At 38.0% G+C, this 21,662-nt stretch overlaps 2 protein-coding genes across 5 annotated transcripts; both read right to left on the bottom strand.

The window, feature by feature from the left end:
• Window positions 1-971: 971 nt before the first annotated feature.
• LOC149828109 (putative envelope ADP,ATP carrier protein, chloroplastic) lies at window positions 972-7,856 on the bottom strand. 2 transcript variants are annotated; one of them, XM_090017387.1, is made up of 11 exons: window positions 7,746-7,785; window positions 5,914-6,305; window positions 5,636-5,692; window positions 4,001-4,063; window positions 3,868-3,924; window positions 3,139-3,222; window positions 2,988-3,056; window positions 2,734-2,846; window positions 2,473-2,642; window positions 1,477-1,555; window positions 972-1,389 (listed from the first exon to the last, which is right to left on the bottom strand). In XM_090017387.1, exons 1-11 carry the CDS (start codon window positions 7,768-7,770, stop codon window positions 1,275-1,277), a joined length of 1,224 nt encoding a protein of 407 aa, XP_089873513.1. In that variant the 5' UTR covers window positions 7,771-7,785; the 3' UTR covers window positions 972-1,274. The 2 variants fall into 2 exon arrangements, with proteins under 2 accessions (XP_089873513.1, XP_089873514.1); XM_090017388.1 differs by lacking the exon at window positions 1,477-1,555 and having other exon boundaries at window positions 7,746-7,856.
• On the bottom strand, window positions 7,185-13,280 carry LOC149828108 (vacuolar cation/proton exchanger 3-like). Of its 3 annotated transcripts, none has more exons than XR_016434240.1 (12): window positions 12,697-13,280; window positions 12,331-12,398; window positions 12,198-12,226; window positions 11,690-11,886; window positions 11,355-11,567; window positions 11,107-11,241; window positions 10,904-11,020; window positions 10,733-10,786; window positions 10,469-10,585; window positions 10,259-10,352; window positions 9,862-10,098; window positions 7,185-8,015 (listed from the first exon to the last, which is right to left on the bottom strand). XR_016434240.1 is itself a non-coding variant. In XM_090017386.1 (11 exons), the coding sequence occupies exons 1-11, from the start codon at window positions 12,985-12,987 to the stop codon at window positions 10,037-10,039; spliced, it is 1,377 nt and encodes a 458-aa protein (XP_089873512.1). In that variant the 5' UTR covers window positions 12,988-13,280; the 3' UTR covers window positions 9,789-10,036. The 3 variants fall into 3 exon arrangements, 1 of the variants encoding a protein (XP_089873512.1); XR_016434241.1 differs by having other exon boundaries at window positions 7,185-7,990; XM_090017386.1 differs by lacking the exon at window positions 7,185-8,015 and having other exon boundaries at window positions 9,789-10,098.
• Window positions 13,281-21,662: the final 8,382 nt, after the last annotated feature.

Genomic DNA, 21,662 nt, shown 5'->3' with positions numbered 1-21,662 from the left:
TCACACTACAAGAAAAACCGTTTTTGCTGGTGCACAAATAGCGCCAGCAAAAACTTAATGCATTTTCTGGCACAACTTTACACCGCCAGGAAAAAATGGTTGTGGAAATTGGGGTTGAGGAATTTCAGTTCCCACCTGGAGAGGTGGGAACTCTAAAAAGGGAATTTTAAGGATTTGAATTCAAATTACCATACCCAAAAATGAATCCAAACCAAAGAACCTTGTGGGATAGGTAATTTGAACCTTCAGTTTCTCTTGAATCCAAACCCACCCTAAAGAACAAAGGGGCAGGGAAACCTCAGCCCAGGATACACTCAAGCAGGCTGGGCCACAGGAAAGGGTGAGTACGGGGCAGACCAGGTTTGACTGGCTTGCGGACAACCTAAGCTGAGCCGGACTGAGGTCGAAACCCAACACCAAATGGGCCGGGCCACAGGCAGATCACCTTATAAATATAAATATAAGTACATACACCCCATTCTCCTAAAGCAATGATATGGATTCTCACGAATCCTTAGACGAATATATAGCCGAAAGACTACCTATTCACGTATGCCTCGTTCCGATAATGATTTTCACGCTCTGCATGGAGATGTTGCATTGAGATTGAAACACCATTCCCATGTCTTGCCATGTGCCAGAACGTGGTGTCGGGGCTGCCAACAACATTTCACAATGCAGTGTTTTGGCTACATCATTGCTCCCACAAGGTAGAGAGCATTACAGCACTGGGGGAAAACCCCCCTTACACACCTCAGATTCAAGACTCACAAAACATAGCAGAATAAGTTTTTCCGGGGGAATCTTATAGGGCCCTTTCTTGCCCTTCTTCAAATGTGGCTTGCCGTCGACCGAATATTTGATGCTCGGCTTGGCCCGGCTGCCCTGGAAATGAAATCTTAACTAAAGCCAATCAATCAGAAACTTTCCGCTGGTTTAGCATCTGGCATCCAAGCAGTGTGACAATCATATGTAACTAACGGTAAGACTGTGCCTCGGATCATGCCATACCACATCAAGCAAATTAGCTCCCACAACTGATACAAATGCCACACTCCAAGAACTCTGCAGTGCAGAAAACTGTATCACCCAATCAGGTGATTGCCAACTAAAGATTGACAAGAGAGACAAAACTTCAATCTCAATGCAACAAAATTGCAGACCCATTTGGGATTTTGCAGATAATCATACAAAAATAATTAAAAAGTAATGGAAAACTTAATGAACAAAACCAACTAGTAAACTACCAAAACAACCTACAGCAAATCACCAAGTCACTCGCTATTAACCCCAGCTAATTTTTCTCGGTGTTCTTCCATCAATCTTTGAAATTCCTTTTGACTTGATGCAATGAGACCTTTCACTGTGTCAAATGTAGTCAGGCGGATGCTGCAAGAAAATAATGGAGCATGTAAGGCCTCATCACCCTAGTAAAGTTTTTACTGGTAAATTGAACAATATGCAAGGAAAAAAGACCTGCTGTTTGGTAGATTTTTCAAAGCATTGGGCACAAAACCCCTATACAAGCCAACAATCCCGTTACGTGCCACAATACCTACTTGTCAATCAGGATATCAAGATTTCATTCATCAGAAAATTGCAAATAAGATAATTATATCACGTGTCATATAGCAACCTAAGGAAGACAGGCCAGCAACTAAATGCATCTAAAGAAACACAATTATGTGGATCCCTATATATTTAAGAGATGAAGGAACTGAAGCGTTCAGCATGAAGTTCATATGCGATTAAACAGATACATTACATATAAAACAATGCATGCAGAAGTTGGAAACCTTTTTGGAGATCAAAATCTTCAAAAGTAATTTATTTTGTTGATGCAAGCAGAATTGGATGAAAAATAGAGTAATACTGCTACTCATTTCCCACTTGTTAAACAAGATTGCATACATGCCTAAAACAGGATGCCGCTTAACAATGATAAAGAATTAATTTTCTCGCTTTTACCCAAAAAAAAAACGAAAGAACAAAAGGAAACTTAACAGTATAGAACAAGTCAATGAGTTAGACTAAATTTCAAGACACTAAGTTCACCAAGTTCTTATATCATGCTTTAGAAATAACTTCTTTTTTTCAGTTTAGTTAAATTAAGATTTTTTCTTTTTTGGTCAAGTAGAGCTACTGATTGTTTCTTAATGGAATAGTATTTTGCTGTCTTGGTTTAGGTGGCTCCATATATGGATATTTCTTCATTTAGTTTGAGTAGGCTTCTATGCAACAAATATTAAAAAATTCTCCTCTTACAAATACTGCAATATTAGCATGACAAAAACACTTATGTTTTTACACTAAAGGTCCAAATTTTCATCAACTACATAAAGAAGGGAGTACAATGCTTAAGTTGCAGACAGTTGAATAAAAAAAAAGAAAAAAAAGTAGAAATACATAAAGAATGATAAGCTGTAATCAAGTGACTCTTCCTCCCATACAACCAAAATAAAATTACATTACCTGGAAAGGCATCAAGTACAGTTCTGTAGGGTGAGCCTCTCATTTGCATTTGCCTTCTCACAGTATCTAAAGGGTAACACATGAAAGTAGCAAGGGTTGCTGAGACCATTGCAGTTGCAAGTGATGATTCAGGCCGTTTTTGGTACTTTTCAGGAAGAGATTTCTTAATCCTAAAAACAAAAGAATCATTTCAATCTTACACAACTTAAATTATAGCTATGAACTTTATCATAATATAAATCCAGAAAGATGCAATCTCACAAGTCAAAAATACAAAAGTTGACAGCAATATAGGGAGCTATGCTGAGAAGAGAAGGCCCAAGACCACCATATAAGGAAGCTATTCCCTCGTCTCTTAACATGTTTAGAGCAACCTGAAATGAATTGTTGCCTATTTTTAAGTTAATGAAGTATCAAATAAAAGTAGAGAAACAAGAAAGAAACAAAAGATCACCAAACTTCTCATGAATCTCATCAGAAAAACAACTATAGAAATCTAACTCAACAATTTAAACCTGAGTCATTGTTTTGCAGCCTGGTTCAATCGCCAACCTCAACCTTAGAACATCCAATGGGTATGTTACCTGCCAAAAAGTTATCACCTTACGTATAAAATTAAACAAGTACAAAAGACTGATTTTTCTCAAGAATCATCCTGCAACGTACAAGAGTAGCTGTCATGCCAGCACATGCTCCTGCAACCAATCTGCCAACAACAGACAGCTCCTCTTCTTGTCCTTTAATAAGTTTCTACAAAAGAAAATGGAACATCTTGATGGCCATCACTTTAATAGAAATTGTTAAAAAAACAAAATGGATTTAAGGTCACTAGTTGACAAGATCTACGCACTGATTGCAGGAAACTGAAGAAGCTGAATCCTAAACTTAGCATATTTGGCATTTTTTGCATTTTTTGTTCTGTACCGCCTTGATTAGTGACTACAAAATTTGAATCCAAGATCTGTTGGCCAAGTTGTTGGAACAGTATTCCCTTATTCTACTTTCTTCTTTTCCTTTTTTATAACACATAGCAGGACTGAGAAGTCTTAAACTAGTTGCCATGGTTCATAACCAATACATAAGATTGCCTTAGAGATCAGTGTAGAAAACTGGAATACGTCACTAACAGATCATAATGATAGAAGGAATATAAAGTTGTTCTTCACTAACAAAGTGATGAAAATTTAAAAGCAGAAAACATATTGACAAGTACTAACAAATGAATGTCCCACAAAGTAACTAGCATAGACCATCAATTCATCAAATCACTATGGTAGAAGTGAGTTACTGGGTACTAAAAGGCAGATGCATGTTGAAAAATTAAAGAAAATAAAAACACCATATCGACAAGTTCTGAATCAAAACAAATCTGTTCCACCAGTCAGACTCTAGTACCTTGTATACTTCATATGAAAACAGCTGCACAGCACTATATGGAATGACTCGTATGACCTGAAAATTGAAGCAAGAGAAACAACTAATGTTTTGGGTTAATGAAAAAGGCAGCTAATATGCATGTCCAGCATACCTGAGGAAGATTCCCCTTCCAGTAACCTTTAATACCTTCTTCCTTCCCTATCATTGTTAACGCCTGATATCGTATAACACCAACAGCTGATCTCAGACTAGGAAAATTCAACTATGGACTTAAAATAAAAACAATAAAATCATAAGAGTTGTTCTCTATTTTTCTTCCAGCCAAATATTGCAGATGCCTAATCATATGCATTGAAGATGTCTTTTTAATTTATTTTTCCTCTTTTTTTTGCAAGAAGCAAATGAAATCTCACAAGGAAGATGAAGCAGACAATAGATATTCATTAAAATGGAGACAAAAGGTTCAATTTTATACTTTTCTTTTCTGTTTTCCTTTTTAGATATAATATGGTCATCTAAACAGGCGTTCGGTCTTTAAAAGGTCAGAAAGGAGATCCAGAAAAATAGCAATATGTATAGCATCAGATGATCATGTAACGATAGGGACTACAAACAATTTATACTAAACAAAAAAGTAAAAACTAAAAAATAATGAAAAACAAAAAAGATCATGGCATGGATTGGTTCACTATGGTTTCAACTTTCAATTATGTTAAAAAGGATAGGACAAAGAACCTTTTGCCAACTTTTAGAAACTGATACTTGTTAACTTTTGTTTTTCAATAATATTATTGAAATTAAAAACACTTTAAATAAAGAATTGCAAATGCTAATCTAGTTTAGGACATTTAGCTATTCTACAAATTGTATCTGCAAGACTTGGATGTTCATCGTTCGAATCAAGAAAAGACACAAGGTAAAATTCAGCAAGACTTGGATGTTCACATTTATGAAGCAAAAAGTAGCTGAATACTAGACAAAACTTGGTCTGATAGGTAAAGTCAAATTTAGTATCTCACCCTCATCGATACAACTCATGTGGATGCATTTCAAGAACAAGATAGTTGGTAGTCACATAAAAAAGTTGAAATGCAGTGAAATATATGCAACATAAATGATACGTCTTATAACCAAATCATGTTCCTTTTGATGGTCCAATAGCGGTCTTAAACTTATAGGCAATTATTCAAGAAGCAAGCAGCATTAAAAGATAAATACCCGAAAAGCATTGAAAGGGAAAAGAAAAATGATACCATAAAACAGCATCCTAAGTCATGTTTTATGAACCGGTGGCATGAAGTAACCAAAATGGATGGAGCAGCTAAGTTTGAAAAAATATGTACGCTTGAATGGATCATTTGGCTATGCCTTCAACAAGATCTCCATAATTGTCAGCCAAGTCAGACACGGGGAAAGAAAAAAGGATAAAACTATAAAAAGGGCCCAATTCAGCTTGCAAGTCATTAGGTAGAGAGATCAATACTAGTGAAACGTACTTATAGCTATTCAGCAACTTTCTCAAACACATTGGCGTTCCTTTGTCTATGCAAATGCATGCAACACATCCGTGTTTGTTTTATTTCCTTAAAGGGGTTGTACAATTCAAACTGTAATCCATTTCACGTGTGCGTTTCAGAGATTAGTAAGAGATGAAACTCAAATTCTTTTACGGCCAACATGGTTAGCCCAACGACAGGAAGACGATACCAAAAACTGAGAGAAAGAATGTATGTAATGTAATAATATGCATTATCTCTATTCGAAAGCTAAGGCACCAGGAACAGACCTCAAGGAACCCGATGCCCGTCTTTGTAGTTCCTTCGACAACCCGCAAACCATTAGTCTGGAAGAACAGGGTACCCACCAAAAAATGAAAGAAAGAAGACACAGAAAAAAAAACAGACAAAAACCAAGTTAGACCAATAAATGGGGTGTTAAAGGAGAGAGAGAGAGAGAGAGAGACGAACTATAACCATCAACATTACGAAACAGGTTCAACCAACATTGAACCTGCCGAAAAGCCAAAAACGGCCCAAGACATGCCAGAGAGAGAGAGAGAGAGACCTGCATGAGAAGCTTGACTCTATCAAGAGGGGCGGTGACGGTCTTGGCAATGGCACCGGCGAAGGCGCCGGCCGAGAAGAGGGCGACGTCCTTGGGCACGAAGGACAGCAACGCCAATGGGTGCTTCAGTAACTGCTCAGCGCTCGGGAAATCCTTGGGACAACCCGCTCCTCTCTTCTTCCTATCCTTCATCTCCTCCTTGTCGATGAGAAAGGATGCGAAGCCCCCAATTCCCCCATTTTTCAGACCCACCTTCGGCTCGTCTGAAGAAGAAGAGGAGGAGGAGGAGCAGAAGGGCTCGCCGGAGCTCCCTGAATTACCACATCGTAACGGTTGAAGCTCGGGGATTTTCCGCCATTGCAGCACGCCTTCTTTCATCGAAGCAGAACCACCTGTGCAGTATGTCTCGGAGAGAGAGAGAGAGAGAGTTGGCGTTGTGAAGATGGGAGGGCCTCTGGATTTTCTAAATCTGCGCGCCCCCGCTCGCGCGCATGGAAGATCTTTGGGTTATTTATAGACACGTATCCATTTATTCTCAGCAATCCAAATTTCTACCTACGTAATTTCATAATTCGAATGCACGCTTAATTTTCCTTTTTCAGTTATTCAGAAACATATCCACCAACAATTCAGTTAGTAATCATTTAGGTTATTTCTTAAGGATAGGGTGGATAGTAAGAAGACACTCATATACGGCGAGAGAGAATGCATCTGGAGGGAGATTGTGGATTCCCCCAAACCTGATCATTGAATCATCTCCCAAGGATGTAGTGCATATTTTCAATCAGGCCTTGGAAGGTTATGTCACAAGGACGGACATGCTCAGACACATTGACACAGACACCGACATGTATGACATTATTTTATTATTTTATAAAAATGATGTTACATAGGAGGTTAATCTTGCAAAATTGATGAGAGAGAGAGAGATAAAAGGATGATTTAACAAGAAAAAAAAATAGATAAAAACTACATGGATTATTTAATAACCATGTCTGTAAACTGAAGTAAAGACAACTTCAAAGACATGCATTTAAATAATTAAAAAAGAAAACCGAACATGCTTTTGAATTATGAGTCCTCTTGCACGCATGAATGCGAATTATTAAAAAAAATCATGCACGTTTTGGTAAATAACTCAAAAATCAATGGCTATACCAGAAATGCCCGCATCTGCTGCAGAATTGGAAGGATGATGTCGACCACGTTTTTGGAATGAATGAGGAGGTTGGTAGCCGCAGGTGCATGAGGAAGCGTGATGGAAATTACAGTGATTAGGTATATTGTTAAAGAAAGAAGAGGGCCAAGGGAATTATAAAAACTGAGATACCTATCGCCCACAGTGTGTGAGACAATTGACAAAGCAATGCACAGTCTATATATATATATATATGTATGGAAGTGAAAAAAAGGATCACCACTTTGGTTGGGATTCTTACGTGGTTTCTTCCACCTTCAAATATTAATTATTGAGCGAACAAAGCAAATGCGCAGCCATAATTAAATGGCAGTCATTGGATTGTTGACAAGGAAAACCATGAACTGAAGCCCACGTAAGGCAGGTTGGTCGCGGGGCCCCACCCCAGGTTTTTAAAAAAAAAGAAAGAACTGAAGCCCTTGTATTATTAAATTGAAGAACACCCACATAACAAAAGTTCAAATTTTACCCTCCCTTGATGTTGAATATTAAGATTTCTCTTAGTACGTAGTAGTATTAGATGTAACTATCTTTTTTCTTTACGATCGAAGATTCAAGATTCCTCTTAGTAGCAGTAGTAGATGATGCAACTGAAAGATTAAAAAATGATTACTTTTGGCTATGAAAGAATTACCTGGAAGTGTGTGTCTTTCCTTCATGGGGGGACAGAGCAGGCCCCTAAAGAGAGACTGTCTCAGGAACGGTTCAGCGCCCAGGGCCCGAAGAGAAAGGCGACCAGTTTTGGCTGAGAACCCGCCACTCGGAGCAGGAAGCTAGCGAAGCACATCTAAGTCATCTGAGATAGCATAACCTTGAAGGAGGCGCTGGAGGTGTTCAAATTCTCGCAGAAGAAGCATCCCAACAATGTTGGTTGGTAGTCTACGAGAATAGCAACGGAAAGAAGCTGTTAAGAGGGCCTGTATCAGTACTTACCCTTTGCAAACTTTCTCTGTGAACTTCTTGTCATATATATATATATCATGACTTTCACATTTATTTTTATTTATTTTTATGATTTTAACCATATTTGAAGGTTTGCAACATATTTGTGTGAAAACATATTTGTCACGTAGTTTGCAACATATTTGTCGTCAAGAGGTCCATGCAAATATGTTGCAAAACTCTCCGGCGATTTTAATCATATAAATATAGTTTTGCAAAAGTAAGAAGTTGGTATGCAAACGCTCGGAGGAGGTTTTCAAAGAGTAAAAAATCAAAATTTTGAATATAAAAAAATAATTGGCAAACGATGAAGTATCAGGACAATACAATAATTTTTCATTTTTAGAAAATTGATATGTTGGACAACACTTGTTTTGACCATAGTTATACGACAAGGATAAGTGAATACATTTCTAGGATTGAGTTTGTTTCATGATCTTGTCCTTTATTGCCACCCAATGACATTCTCTAGAAATGCGTATTTAATTGGAAGATCAGCTAGGGTCCACACAAACATATCCTTAGCCAAAAGCTCTTAGTTGAGAGAAAAGACCAGATGACTTCGTGAACGCCTGCAACAACAACCAATGGTGCCAAAATTGTTCCTTTGAAGCTTGACCTACGATGATTAGGTCATCAACGTATAAGAGATGGGGGGGGGGGGGGGGGGTGTTCCGGAGTAGAAATACACTTGAGAATGTTGCTGGATGTAGCCTTCTGCCAAAGACAAGAGAACGCCTCCATGGCTATGATACCTGTCTGAGACCCCGATGCAAGCTAAAATACTTTCCAGGCTTGGAAGCAAACAGAGGAAGTGGCCGAATGAAGAACGTTGGATACCCAGTCGCCCCTCCGTCGGCCCATTTCTTAAACCACCATTGCAATGGCTTCGTTCACAAGCTTTTCGTGCTTCAACAAACAACTCTGATTTTCTCTTCAATACTCTTTGAAAAAAGCCTCTTTTTAAAAAAAAAAAATTGTAATTGCCTCTTTTATGTTTGCAATAAGGCTCCCATGGTGGGTAGGGTATCCACCACTGTTTCCCCCCTTTTTTTATCTTCTTCTTTTCTCTCTTCTACGCACTTTTTATCACTCCTTAGGTCTCATATAATATGGGATTCCCTTTCTAAAGCAATACTTCAAAAGATAAACCCATTAATTTTCTAAACATGACATACATGACCCCTTTTAAGCCAAATAACAGAAATACCCTTTTAATTGGGTTTAAATTCTAACACCGATTAGAGTTAATAACCAATCATGATTGGCTAATCAGATCTGGTTTGGTATGATTCGATTTTCATCAGACATCGAGTCCGACTGCAATTAGGTCAGATTCTTACATTAGAACTCAATGGCGAGTCCAACGCATTTACATCTGTTTGGGTCACACTGCCCCCATCAAGAAAGTACTCCTAAATTGACACAAGGGGTTTGGCGTATTGGGATTGGGCCTAGACAGTTTGATCGGCAGGATAGGTTTAAATCCCATGGGCATTATCCCTGCGTAAGCTGAAGCTTGGCAACTCAATCCCTGGGTTGGAGGGGTAAGCTCTTGAAGTTTTACGCAGGTATGGACAGAGACCATTAGTACGTCTGGCCAGCGCGGCTAGGTCTCTGCACCGGGAGCTGTTTCTCCCAGTAAAAAAAAAAAAATAACCCTTTATTGAAATGGTTTTGTCCGCGTTACCATATAACCATTGTCGCAAGTATGATGATGACCAGATGGTACAGGTGACAGCAATGAAGCCCAGAAACGTTCATAACTTTCAAAGTTAAAAATGGGAGGAAACAAGACTAGTTCATACATTTTACACTAAGACAAAACTGATCTGTGCATCCTCTCGTCGCTTATTGGCAGATGTACGCTTGGACGCCTTCAAAACAGTTAAAACAATTTCGCCTCTGCCCTGATCAATCGGTCGCCTCATGCTCGCCACCCTTCAGCATTTGGTCCGGCATTAATACAGAAATAAACGACTCTTACACTAGGACGACTCCTCTGTATTGTTTCTCACCTCCAACAATGGGTAATTTTCTACCGTCTGTAATGAATTCAACATGAGATAGTCATTTATCCAGGTTACAGAGAGAGAGAGAGAGAGAGAGAGAGAGAGAGAGAGAGAGAGAGAGAGAGAGAGAGAGAGAGAGAGAGAGAGAGAGAGAGATCTATGAGTGCACAATGCGAAGCTTTCTATCACTTACTGAGTGAGGGGGTCTGAACTAAAAAGAAGGTGGCTCCGATTACAAAGTAGCAAAGCAGAAGGACCAAGCCCTTCATATAATGTGAAGTGCCATCCTGCACGAGCCACTGAATTCCTTCAGAAGTGACCGACGGTAACCATATCCAATTATATCATTATCGGGCAATTTTTTTTTGTTTGTTTACTTACATAAAATTTAATTTACACTAACCTGAAGAACGAGTGTTGTGATTATGACCGACATGATCAATGAAGCTGTCTCTAGTAGTTTGAAATCAAGGTCCATACTGATACCCATTATCCAAGCTGCAATCACATTTAAGGGAACCTGCAGATAATTAAGAAACAAAAAGTAAAATACCAGGATAATTGAGAGTTAGGTATGGTTTGTAAATGGTATCAGGGAGACCATTCTTATATTGTGAAGGACCTTGGTAAATATTTAACTCAATATATAGTCTTGAGTAATGCCTACCACAAACAAAGAAATCTGCGTTGCGGAACCCATGGCAACTCCCAGAGAGATATCCTGCAAAGAAAGCGAATCACTCTCAGAGAGAGAGAGAGAGAGAGAGAGAGAGAGAGAGAGAGAGAGAGAGAGAGAGAGAGAGAGAGAGCGGTTACGTGCTAATGCAAATCTACCTACCAGCTTGTTCTTTAATGCGAATATGATTGCGCCTGCATGTTCTGCTGCATTTCCAACAATTGGTAGCAGGATTATGCTGATAAAGCTCACGGATAAGCCCCATGACTCTGACGCATCCTGGTTAATTACAAGATCAAATATAGGACATAACTAATTGAATCATGTACATATAAGCCAAGAGAGAGAGAGAGAGAGAGAGCTACCTCAATGGTTCCAACCACGAGTTCCGAGAGGATAGAGATGACGATTGTCATTCCCACTAGCCAAGCGGTGGCACTCCACAATCCAATCACTGGCTCTTCGTCATTGACTTCATCATCGTCATCTTCAAATATTTCCTGCGATCATATCACCCCGTTAGCCTATATATCTTTTAGTTGTGGACCAGTTCATTCGTTCAGCTGGACGATTAAAGAAATAATTGAAGGACGATCAAAATTACGCAATTCACCTGTGTGGGTTCGAACAGTTGCCGATGCGTTTTCAATTGGAAGAACAGGTATGCAATGTAGGCGACCAGCATGAGGATACTGCTCACTCTGGACAGCTGCAAGGGAGAATGCTCGGGCACGTAGCCGGCGCTAGCAAAGTAGCTGAAAATTAACGGCAACAGTTGGCAGAGCGAGGCCATCAAGAGAAGGCTGCAATTGGCTCCCGATTGTGTCTATAAGTCAGCAACACAAAACCCCAATCGATCAATCAATCAATCATGAAAATGAAGGGATGAAGTTGAAGTAGAACATAGAAGAGAAGATTAAGGAGCAATCAGAAAGAATGACCCCGTACTTTATCGAATCTCTGCTCCGTTCTCACATTCTTTATTCCACCAAAGAATAGAGAAGTACCGAGAACGAGAAGCAAATTGGAAAGAACCGAGCCTAGCAATGAGCACTTGACCACCTGCAACTTCCCATTTGCTAGAGCCAAGATCGCTATTATGAGCTCGGTGGCATTCCCGCACGTCGCATTCAGGAGACTCCCAACTGCGGTTTTCTCAACAAGGAAACAAAATCATTAGCCTAGATTGCAATATTATTTGTGGAATAAAATCAATGAATTGGGAGAAGGCATGGGTAACCTCCACAGCCATTGGATGCATGGCAAGGAACGTTTTATTTTATGGGGATGAACAAGGTCAATTTTAATGATAACTCTAGCAATAACAATAATATATAATATGCACCCCCGATGATTCTCCTTGACTATTTTATCCAATTACTTTGCGTTCTTTTTTTTATTCTGTTCTGAAGAAAATAATTAAAACAAGGAAAATCTTTTTCAACGGTTTTAGTACCTGTTGGGCCAATGTAGAATGCAATCTGCCTGTAAAATACAGAAACAAGCATAACATGAGAGAGAGAGAGAGAGAGAGAGAGAGAGAGAGAGAGAGAGAGAGAGAGAGAGAGAGAGAGTTTACTACTACGTACTCCGTGAGGAAGCTAACACGTTCAGCGAGCGGAGTGAGAGCGAGTAGGCTCAAAGCAAAAATCCACACCTTGAGAAATTACACAACAGGAGAAAAGAGAAAATTAGTATTTTCCTGTCTAAATCATGCATGATAAGCATACTAAAATGTTTGACCAGTTGAACACTAGTAGAAAGTATGCATAAAGAGAAAAAGGGAAAGAAAAAAAAATTGACGGGCCTATAGATTGTGGAGTGCAAAACGCACGCAATAATTAATTTTGGGCCATCGATCAGCATTTTGAAATCAAATGTGTATATGTTTGAGAAGAAAACAAACAAGCAAGACAGAATTTCAGAGCTCCTGTAGTGATGTGGTATATGCTTACATTTCCGAAGTGGTTAAAGTATGCAAAGAATGCAAGTGGAATGGCCGGGAAGAGAACGGAGAGCTTGGTGCCGAGGATGACTTCTTGTAGGTTAGCCAGCAGCCCTGCCACCAACCCCAGACGGACCTTGGACAAGAGCGTGAGGTCCGACTTCTTTCTTAAAGAGGAGGACGACATGTTGTAAGCCGTGCGCCCGTACTTCATGATCTCCTTGCTACAACCCTTGCGGTTCCCACCCTCCAACCTCCTCTCATCGTATGCACACCCTCCATTCAACAACTTGGTATCCATAATCAAAGCAAACAGGAAATGGGGCTAATGTTCCAACAGGGACAACGCTATGTCTCTCTCTTGCATTCACACTTTGGGTGTGAGTATGAAGAGGGTGCACTGGTGATGCCATTAATATAGATTTTAGTTTCTTTGTTTCATTGTGAGCGTGAAGCCGTGAACTTTCCTCGAAACTTCACCTCTCTGGATTATGTATGAGCATTGCATATGTCTGGGTGTATCAGATTTGGCAGGTGGCAGCGGGCTATGTGGTAGGGATTGTGATGGCACCAACAGATTTTCTTTTCACTTTACCTTTCTTTCCTAAAAATGGCACAGGTTATGAAACTTTTACACGGATGGGGGTTTCATTGAGTTGTGTGACCTTTGAGAGTAAATTTCCTGCGTTTTATTTAGAGAATAGGTTAATTCCTTGTGGCGATATAACTGTAAAGTGGGCCTCAGGGCAAAAGACCATTAAAGGCAACTCTTAACTAATATTGGATAATGGACTGGGATGATTAGGTCAGCGACACCTCTGATACACTCTTTTCCTGTTGCTCCATTTTGAAAATGGAACCTTAATTTGGTGTCAGCCAGTAAGGGGTGGGCCTGTTCAACTGTGAATCTGGCCCTTTGCCATTTTAAAACATTGCTTGGGTGCATAATGATTTTCCTTTTGGGGGGATATGTGCTGAAAAATGATAGTAAATAAATACAAGCAGGAATTAGAACAGGGATAAGCAGTTCCTTGGTATTATATGATCAACAAACTACAAGCATCTTCGTGGCCACAATATATATACGTCATTCTTCTACCTTAAAGACAATTACTACTTCTCATATTCATATTTTTAAGATTTGTGACTGTTTCCGACTGTGAGATAATGAATGGTTTGATTGTCATTGTCACTAGACTCTTCTGTAAGAACCGACATGTGGCGGGGAGTTGTCTTAGCACAAAATATGTGCCACATGTACTGTACAGTACCACACATTCTTGGTTTAACTTTGAGATTTTTGTCAAAAGGCGATAGTATGAGGATTATAGTTTTTGTATGTTGAACATGCCAATCATTGTGATACTGAGGTGGTATTTTTAATTACATCGGAAGCTGCGTTATACCAAATAAAATAGGAGAAATGAATAAATCATCAAGAAATTGTTTTTCAAGCATGATTTAATTATCTGAGATCGTGCAGGATCCTCTCAATGGTCAGGTATCGAGGCGAGCACAGAATCAAGTCGTGGTTCTGTTATTGGATTAGTGCAAAGTATTGGATTCAGTTTAAATGTTATTTTGCTGCATGGTAGAGTAACAAAACAAAATGCTTTGAAAAGCTCCAATGTTGAGTATCATGCCTTTCTTAAAAAAAAAAAAATCAATTCCTTTATCAGAAATCGAATCTGAGGTATGAAAATATCGTTGGGTGATTGAGAGAGGTAATTTCGTTGGGTTGTTGTACAACACAAGATTTTTAAATAATGGGTGGGTGGAATATTTGCTCTGCTCTTTGATTACTACTAGATTGGAAGAGTCGATTGGGGAGTAGAATAAGACATGCAAATTCACATGCAGCAGCGAGCCAAGTACATCACACGTACACCTTCCGTACTTTGGTAGTTTATGAGCGTTGCGTTCCTTCGCAGCACCTTCCTCCTTACTCTTTGATGCATCGAAACGACAATTGGGAGCGAGAGGCATTGTAGTGTCGTTTCAGGAGTGGGAAGATGCGAGGAAACTTCCTCTAAAAGATGGACAGAGCTAGCCGCAACCAATTCATTCATTCGTGGGCTCTTCCCCTTCGTTCAGCTCCAGCTCTCTCTCTCTCTCTCTCTCTCTCTCTTTCTCTCTCTCTCTCTCTCTCTCTCTCTCTTGGGGGTGGTGATGTATGACGCGAGAGGCTGTGAGTACGCAACATCCATGTGTATCTTGTCTTGTTTCTCCCACTATGCACACTAAAATTAGCCAAGACATCCCATATGAATCGGTCCTGTTAACATCATCCATACAAATGCATACGGCAGTCCAACTCCACCCAGTTTTGATTTTGCACTGATCTCCGATGGGATATGGGTGATGGTTGCCGTGATCTTTTGCAAACAAGCGCCAATACTTGATGTGGACGACGAAGTTTCCGCGAAGGCTGAAGAGCAGTGCCAATAATGTCTTGCGCTTTGGAGCTCTGTATGCAATGTTTACAAACAAGGCTTGACAGCAACATGAGTTGAGTCAGGCTGTGGTAATAATCAATGTTAAAAAGCTATTAACACCCAGCTACGATAGCTTAAGGTGATCCCTTATATGCCATCAGCCAATCACATGAATCCTTTCGTGGGTCCACAGCATCAGAATTCAGGCATCACTCAAACATGTGATTGCATGTGGCATGCAAGGGATATCACTTAGATCCCCTCGGTGAAGCTATTGCACTTGATTTAGCAGTAGCTTTACAAGTTACTGCATTTCTCATACGGCTGTTTGGTTCACGGAATGGAGTTAAAATTTTGTTGAGACCTAAGGGCATGTTTGATGGCTCGTCCCGTAAGTTGCAAGGGACGAAAAGATGTTTAGAACGGTTTTTGTAACAAATATTGGACACTGTGGACAGCGTTCCGTGCATCCACCACGTTCATTATACCTTGTAATTTTTTATCCACCTCCCCCTTATTACAAAATGAACATGAACGGAGGGGACAAGAAATTAAAAAAAATGTGCATCGATGGGCGCACCAAAACTGAAGTAGGGTTGCGGAGACGAAAGAGTGCAGAGCAAGAAGCCCTATTCACCCTATGTGAGAGATCGTTGCTTCTCCTTCGGACGTCGGTTTATGATCCCAATCATCTCTTTCTTACCGAGGTACTCTCTCTCTCTCTCTGTCTCTCTCGTGATTTCTTCTTCGATTTTTTTTTCTTTTGTAATTTATAGTTTTCGTTTGAAAATTGAGATTTTTAGAATGTGGGTTCTGATTCTTGGTGATCCCCTCATTAAAATTTAGTCTATGTGATCGGTTGTTTTCTCGAAACCTTAGTCAGTGCTTTTGTTGTTGGTGAATATTTAGGGTTTTCTATTCCTTATCGTTTCCTCCTTATTGAGATATGTTTTTAGTGTTTTATTGAAGAGGAGATTCTGTGTGCTTTTAAACGATAGTACTTTGGGCTTCTTTTTTTCTTTAACTGAGAGTTATTTGAATGAAATGATGCATCTCTTCTGATTTTATTATCACCTTACACCTGTAAATCAATAAGCATTTCAACAGTTTCCTGACAATAACATGTTTCCCCATAGTTACACGAGTGAAGCAGGTTATATGTCCCCCCCCCGAACATGCAGGTGCGTATTCTCGGGTCTGAATGAGCGTCGCGTATGTAATCACGTGGGTCTCATTTCCCCGTGTGTGTCAGCATCACTTAGCATCAGAGTCTGGTGTGTTTTCAAAGACTTAAGTACCCTTTCTCACCATTAGCATCATAAAACGATATTTCGAGAAAATGAAAAAAATGTCCTCCTACCAGAAAGGGTTAAAATCATCATCATTTTTGCCCTAAAGAGTAAACTCCTCTGCTTTAACAGATGCTCCTGGCAATATGTCACCCTAAACGTTCTGGATCACCCTTTGACGATGCACCATCTGCTGTAACAGGAGCTCCGACTGACGATGCACCCTTTGTCGTCGTCTGTTGCCGCCAGAGCACCCTTTGTCGTTGTTTACTGTTGTCGGAGCACCCTTTATCATTGTTTGTTGTCGCTGGAGCACCTTTTGTAGTCGTCTATTATCGTCGGAGTACCTTTTGTCGTCGTCAGTTCATGAAAAATAGTTGAACTATCAGAAAAATCAGTATTCTGTCTATTATTCATCATGATACCAGGGTGCAAGCGTCAAACTGAGTAGATAGAGAATAACGATTTACAACAGAGATAATGGTGGAAACGTCAAACTGAGTAGAGTAGCGATTTATAATAGAAATCAAATAAGAGAGTAGCGATTTATAGTAGAAATCAGATCAGAGAGTAACGATTTATAGTAGAAATCAAATCAGAGAGTAACGATTTACAATAAAAATCAAATCAGAGAGTAGCGATTTATATTAGAAATCAGATCAAAGATTAGCGATTTACAATAAAATTTAGATCAAAGAGTAATGATTTACAGTAGAAATCAGATCAGAGAGTAGCGATTTACAGTAGAAATCAGATCAGAGAGTAGCGATTTACAGTAGAAATCATATCAGAGAGTAGCGATTTACAATAGAAATCAAATAAGAAAGTAACGATTTACAGTAAAAATCAGATCATCATTCGATTTGCAACATCCTTCAGCAAATCATTGTTCGATTTGTAGTGTCCTTCCGCAAATCGTCATTTGACTTGCTACTTTCTTTAGCAAATCGTTATTTCGATTTATGGTGCCATTCGATAAATCACCATTGAGATTTGTAGTCCTCTTTAGCAAATCGTCATTCGATTTACGACATTTTCAATAAATTGCAATTGCGATTTATAATTTTCTTTAGTAAATCGCAATTGCGATTTACAGTGTCTCTTAGTAAATCATTGTGTGATTTACAATTATCTTCAGTAAATTGCTATTGCGATTTACAGTGTCTTCAGTAAATCGCTATTGCGATTTACAGTGTCTTCAGCAAATCACTATTGTGATTTATGGTGTTATTCAACAAATCGCTATTCAAATCAGGGTCAACTTGTCGGAGGCGTATCTCCCTGACCGAAGATTGTATTGCTAATCCGTAAAAAGTGGTGTCTTTGTGGTTGAATCTAGTTTATTTCTGCCAATTTGCAGCGATTTCTATGGTCATTTCATGCCCTATTTTGATTAAAAACCAGACCCCTATCATTCTGCATTATTTATATTGCACAGATTTTAGTCCATTTTCCTAGAGTCATATCTCCCCAACGAGAGATCATTTTCCAGATCTGTAAAAATGGTTGTTATGTGTCCAGTTTATTTCTGCCAATTTTTATAAATTTTTATATCTATTTGTTATTTTAATTCTGTTAAAAATCAGAATTGGTTAGAGAACTTCAGGTTCTGTAATAGGTTCATTTTCTGAAATAGAATGGTGACTTCCTGAACTCACCATTTCTAAACCAGAATTGATTTTACCATTTTGTAACTTGGAAAAGTTTTGTAATCATGTAAAAAAACTTCTCCCACAAATTCGATATAATTTGAATTCGTATGGCCTCTGAAACATCTAAATTAGAGAAGTTTGTTCACTTTTTCTCAAATTCTTCTTTTTGACAAAAGGCCTTTAATTTTGAATTTTCCTTCCATGATTTCTCAAAAATCTTCAATCTTAAATGGTTTTAAGATAAGTCCAAAGTCTTCATAATGATTATGAGCATTTTGATACATCATTTATTTTATTTTGCTTAATTTTCCTTGTTTTGGAGCTTGAAAGGCCTATTTTGGATGATTTCCTTCAATTTTACAATATTGAAGGAAAATTCGACTAAGCCTACATTTATTACTAATATGTTTGCTCAATTTTGCAGGTATTTTATTTTCTTTATTATTTTTCTTTTTAGTTGTTGTATTCAATTCGAAGGTTGTAATTAAATACTCAATGAGAATTTTTACTTTATGCTTATTTTAGGAATGAATGAGCATTTAGTTTAAGCTTAATTTCATGATTACCTTGTTTCATTTCTTTTTATTTTATTTCAAATACATAATGGAAAAACATGAATGACACATGCATCATTCTAATAAGTGGTAAATAACCTTAAGTAAACGATTCACATTTATGGCCATAGTCAAAATGTAAACAATACTTAGGATTTTTATCTTTCATGGGATAAAACTTGACCTCCACTTCACGTCCCCTTTTGAAAATCATCATACTTCTCTAAAATAAATTTCCTTTTCTTCCTCTATCAGAATTTAAGATATAAATTAATTTGAGATATATTTGTGGCCATAGTCATGAATATATTGAAAATTAATTTTGTTTTAAATCCTATAAAGTCCCAAAAATTTATTTTATTCTTTGTTAGAATTCAAATAAAGATTAGACTAGAATATATTTGTGACCATAGTCATGGATATATTGAAATTTAATCTTTGTTTTTAATTCTATTAAAGAATAAAATTTACTTTTAATTCCAATTTCAAATAAATTCTTTTAATGCATTCATCAATTAAGATAGAATTCCATCATTATCTTCCATATTTTTCAAACTATTTCAAGTTATTTTTAAAATTTCAAGTGATTTTTGAAATAAGTTTTCAAAAATAATTTTTATTTCTAAATTCAAAGCCATTTTTTTTCCAATTATAAATTCAATTTTATCTTTTTATTTCATTTTTCAATTTCATTTTTAATTTCATTCAATTTTAAATCCCGTCTCTCCATTTAGGACTTAGAATAATTACTTAGATAAATTTAAGCAAAGCAAAGACATGAATTTGATCCTTTGTTCAATTACCCCTGGTAAAGGCGCCAAGAACGGTTAAGCCTCGTACCGATGAGCGAATCCTGTCTCTTCATTTTTTCCGCAAAATTTTAAAATGGAGGTGAGTAATTTCAAAACATCTTTTTCAAAAGGTCAAGTGAGACCTTGCAAAGAGTTTCTCTTCTCTCTTATGCTTTTTCCCCAAAAAAGGAAAATGAAAAAAGGGAAAAGATAAAAATTTTGCAACGATCACAACCCCATCCATGTTACGGCGGTAAACTCGTACCACGAGAACCCTAACTGGCCAGTTCAGATGCATCTTCTACTTGCAGTAGTTGGGTTCAATCCTTAAATCTTAAGGATAACCATGACCTCAAACCCCTTGAGTGACCATGGTTTCATTGAACTCTCTCAGGTTCATAATCAAATACATGTCACTTGGGTTGTACAATTACCGTCTGCCACGGTGAGCGTTAGTTCTAAAGGTGTCTGTCGGTCTAACTGTTACTTGTCGGATATGTTCTTGCTATTCGAACAAGCCAGTGCATCCCACACTGAGGATATATATACCTGACGCCATTCAGTAATCCCTCTAACATGGTCATCAACCACGGGGTTCATGAGACATTTAAGTTTGATTCATATGCATGCTTAACTGAGCTCTCGACACTACGGCCATCACGAGCACCTCAACTCCTTTGGGTAGACAACGTACTCTGGCACAACGACCCTTATGAGTCTAGTTGTATAATAGTATCCATGATCATGCTTATGACTCAATCTCAATGGATCGGATGCTCGGCGTGAATCACCGCAATGAGTAGTTGGCCTATTCATGGCACAACTACTCTGGCTCTGCGGCCCTTACGAGCAGCCTAGTCAAGATGCAACAACTACTTTGGCGCTACGACCCTTATGAGTAAAGTGTCCTTATAGGCGAAACATAGAAATGGGTCATTCTGGTAGTGTTCCAACAACATGGCATCCTCATGTCATTCAACTGGTTCCGGCAGCTCTTCTGCCAACTATTTTAATAGCACTTCCTCTGCTTCGACGGCAGGAGTGAATCAAACCTTTCTACATTGTAGAAAGTACTTGACGGAATATGGGCATCACCTCCTCTATATGCTGGAGTAACATGCTACACTCTTTTTGAGCTTGGTTGAGCTTCTTCAGAATTTTCTGCAATACTCTCTCTCTTTATCTGAGGAAGCGTGTGTTTTCTTTAAGCTTGGTGAACATCTTTTCAGAATTCCTGCAGCACTTCCCCTCTGAGACAGAAAAATCGTTATACTTTAACTCGAGAATGGATGCACACCATTATACGTACTTTGCATCCATCAAGGTTCGATAAAACCTTAGGTCATATCCAGGCCATGCACAAGTGACTTAGTTCTTACGAAAAAACAATTTTGCACAAAGGCGAAGCCTTTCCAATAGGGGCTTCAAATTGAATGAAATTGAGAATAAAATAAAAAGATAAATTTGAATTTATAATTAGAAATAAAAAATGACTTTGAATTTAGAAATAAAAATTATTTTTGGAAACTTTTTTCGAAAATCACTTGTAAATTTGAAAATAACTTGAAATAATTTGGAAAAGATGGAAAATAATGATGCAATTCTATCTTAATTGATGAATACACAGTATTTTTCTATTATGTATTTGAAATAAAATAAAAAGAAATAGAACAAGGTAATCATGAAATTAAGCTTAAACTAAATGCTCATTCATTCCTAAACTAAGCATAAAGTAAAATTTTTTATTAAGTATTTAATTACAACCCTCGAATTGAATACAACAATTGAAAAGAAAAATAATAAAGAAAATAAAATACATGCAAAATTGGGCAAACATATTAGTAATAAATGTAGGCTTAGTCGGATTTTTCTTCAATATTGAAAAATTGAAAAAAATCATCCAAAATAGGCCTTTCAAGCTCCAAAATAAAGAAAATTAAGCAAAATGAAATAAATGATGTATCAAAATGCTCATAATCATTATGAAGACTCTGGACTTATCTTAAAACCATTTAAGATTGAAGATTTTTGAGAAATCATGGAAGTAAAATTCAAAATTGAAGACCTTTTGTCAAAAAAAGAAATTTGAGAAAAAGTGAACAGACTTCTATAATTTAGATGTTTAAGAGGCCATATGAATTCAAATTGTACCAAATTTATGGAAAATGTTTTCTAACATAATTAGAAAACTTTCTCAAGTTACAGAATGGGAAAATCAGTTCTGGTTTAGAAATGGTGACTTCAGGAAGTAACCA

The sequence above is a fragment of the Nuphar pumila genome, chromosome 9 (genome assembly GCF_984573655.1).
Source record: "Nuphar pumila chromosome 9, dmNupPumi1.hap1.1, whole genome shotgun sequence".
Lineage (NCBI taxonomy): Eukaryota > Viridiplantae > Streptophyta > Magnoliopsida > Nymphaeales > Nymphaeaceae > Nuphar > Nuphar pumila.
The sequence above is the reverse complement of the archived record's forward strand: the minus strand, read 5'-3'. Positions and strand labels throughout refer to the sequence as shown.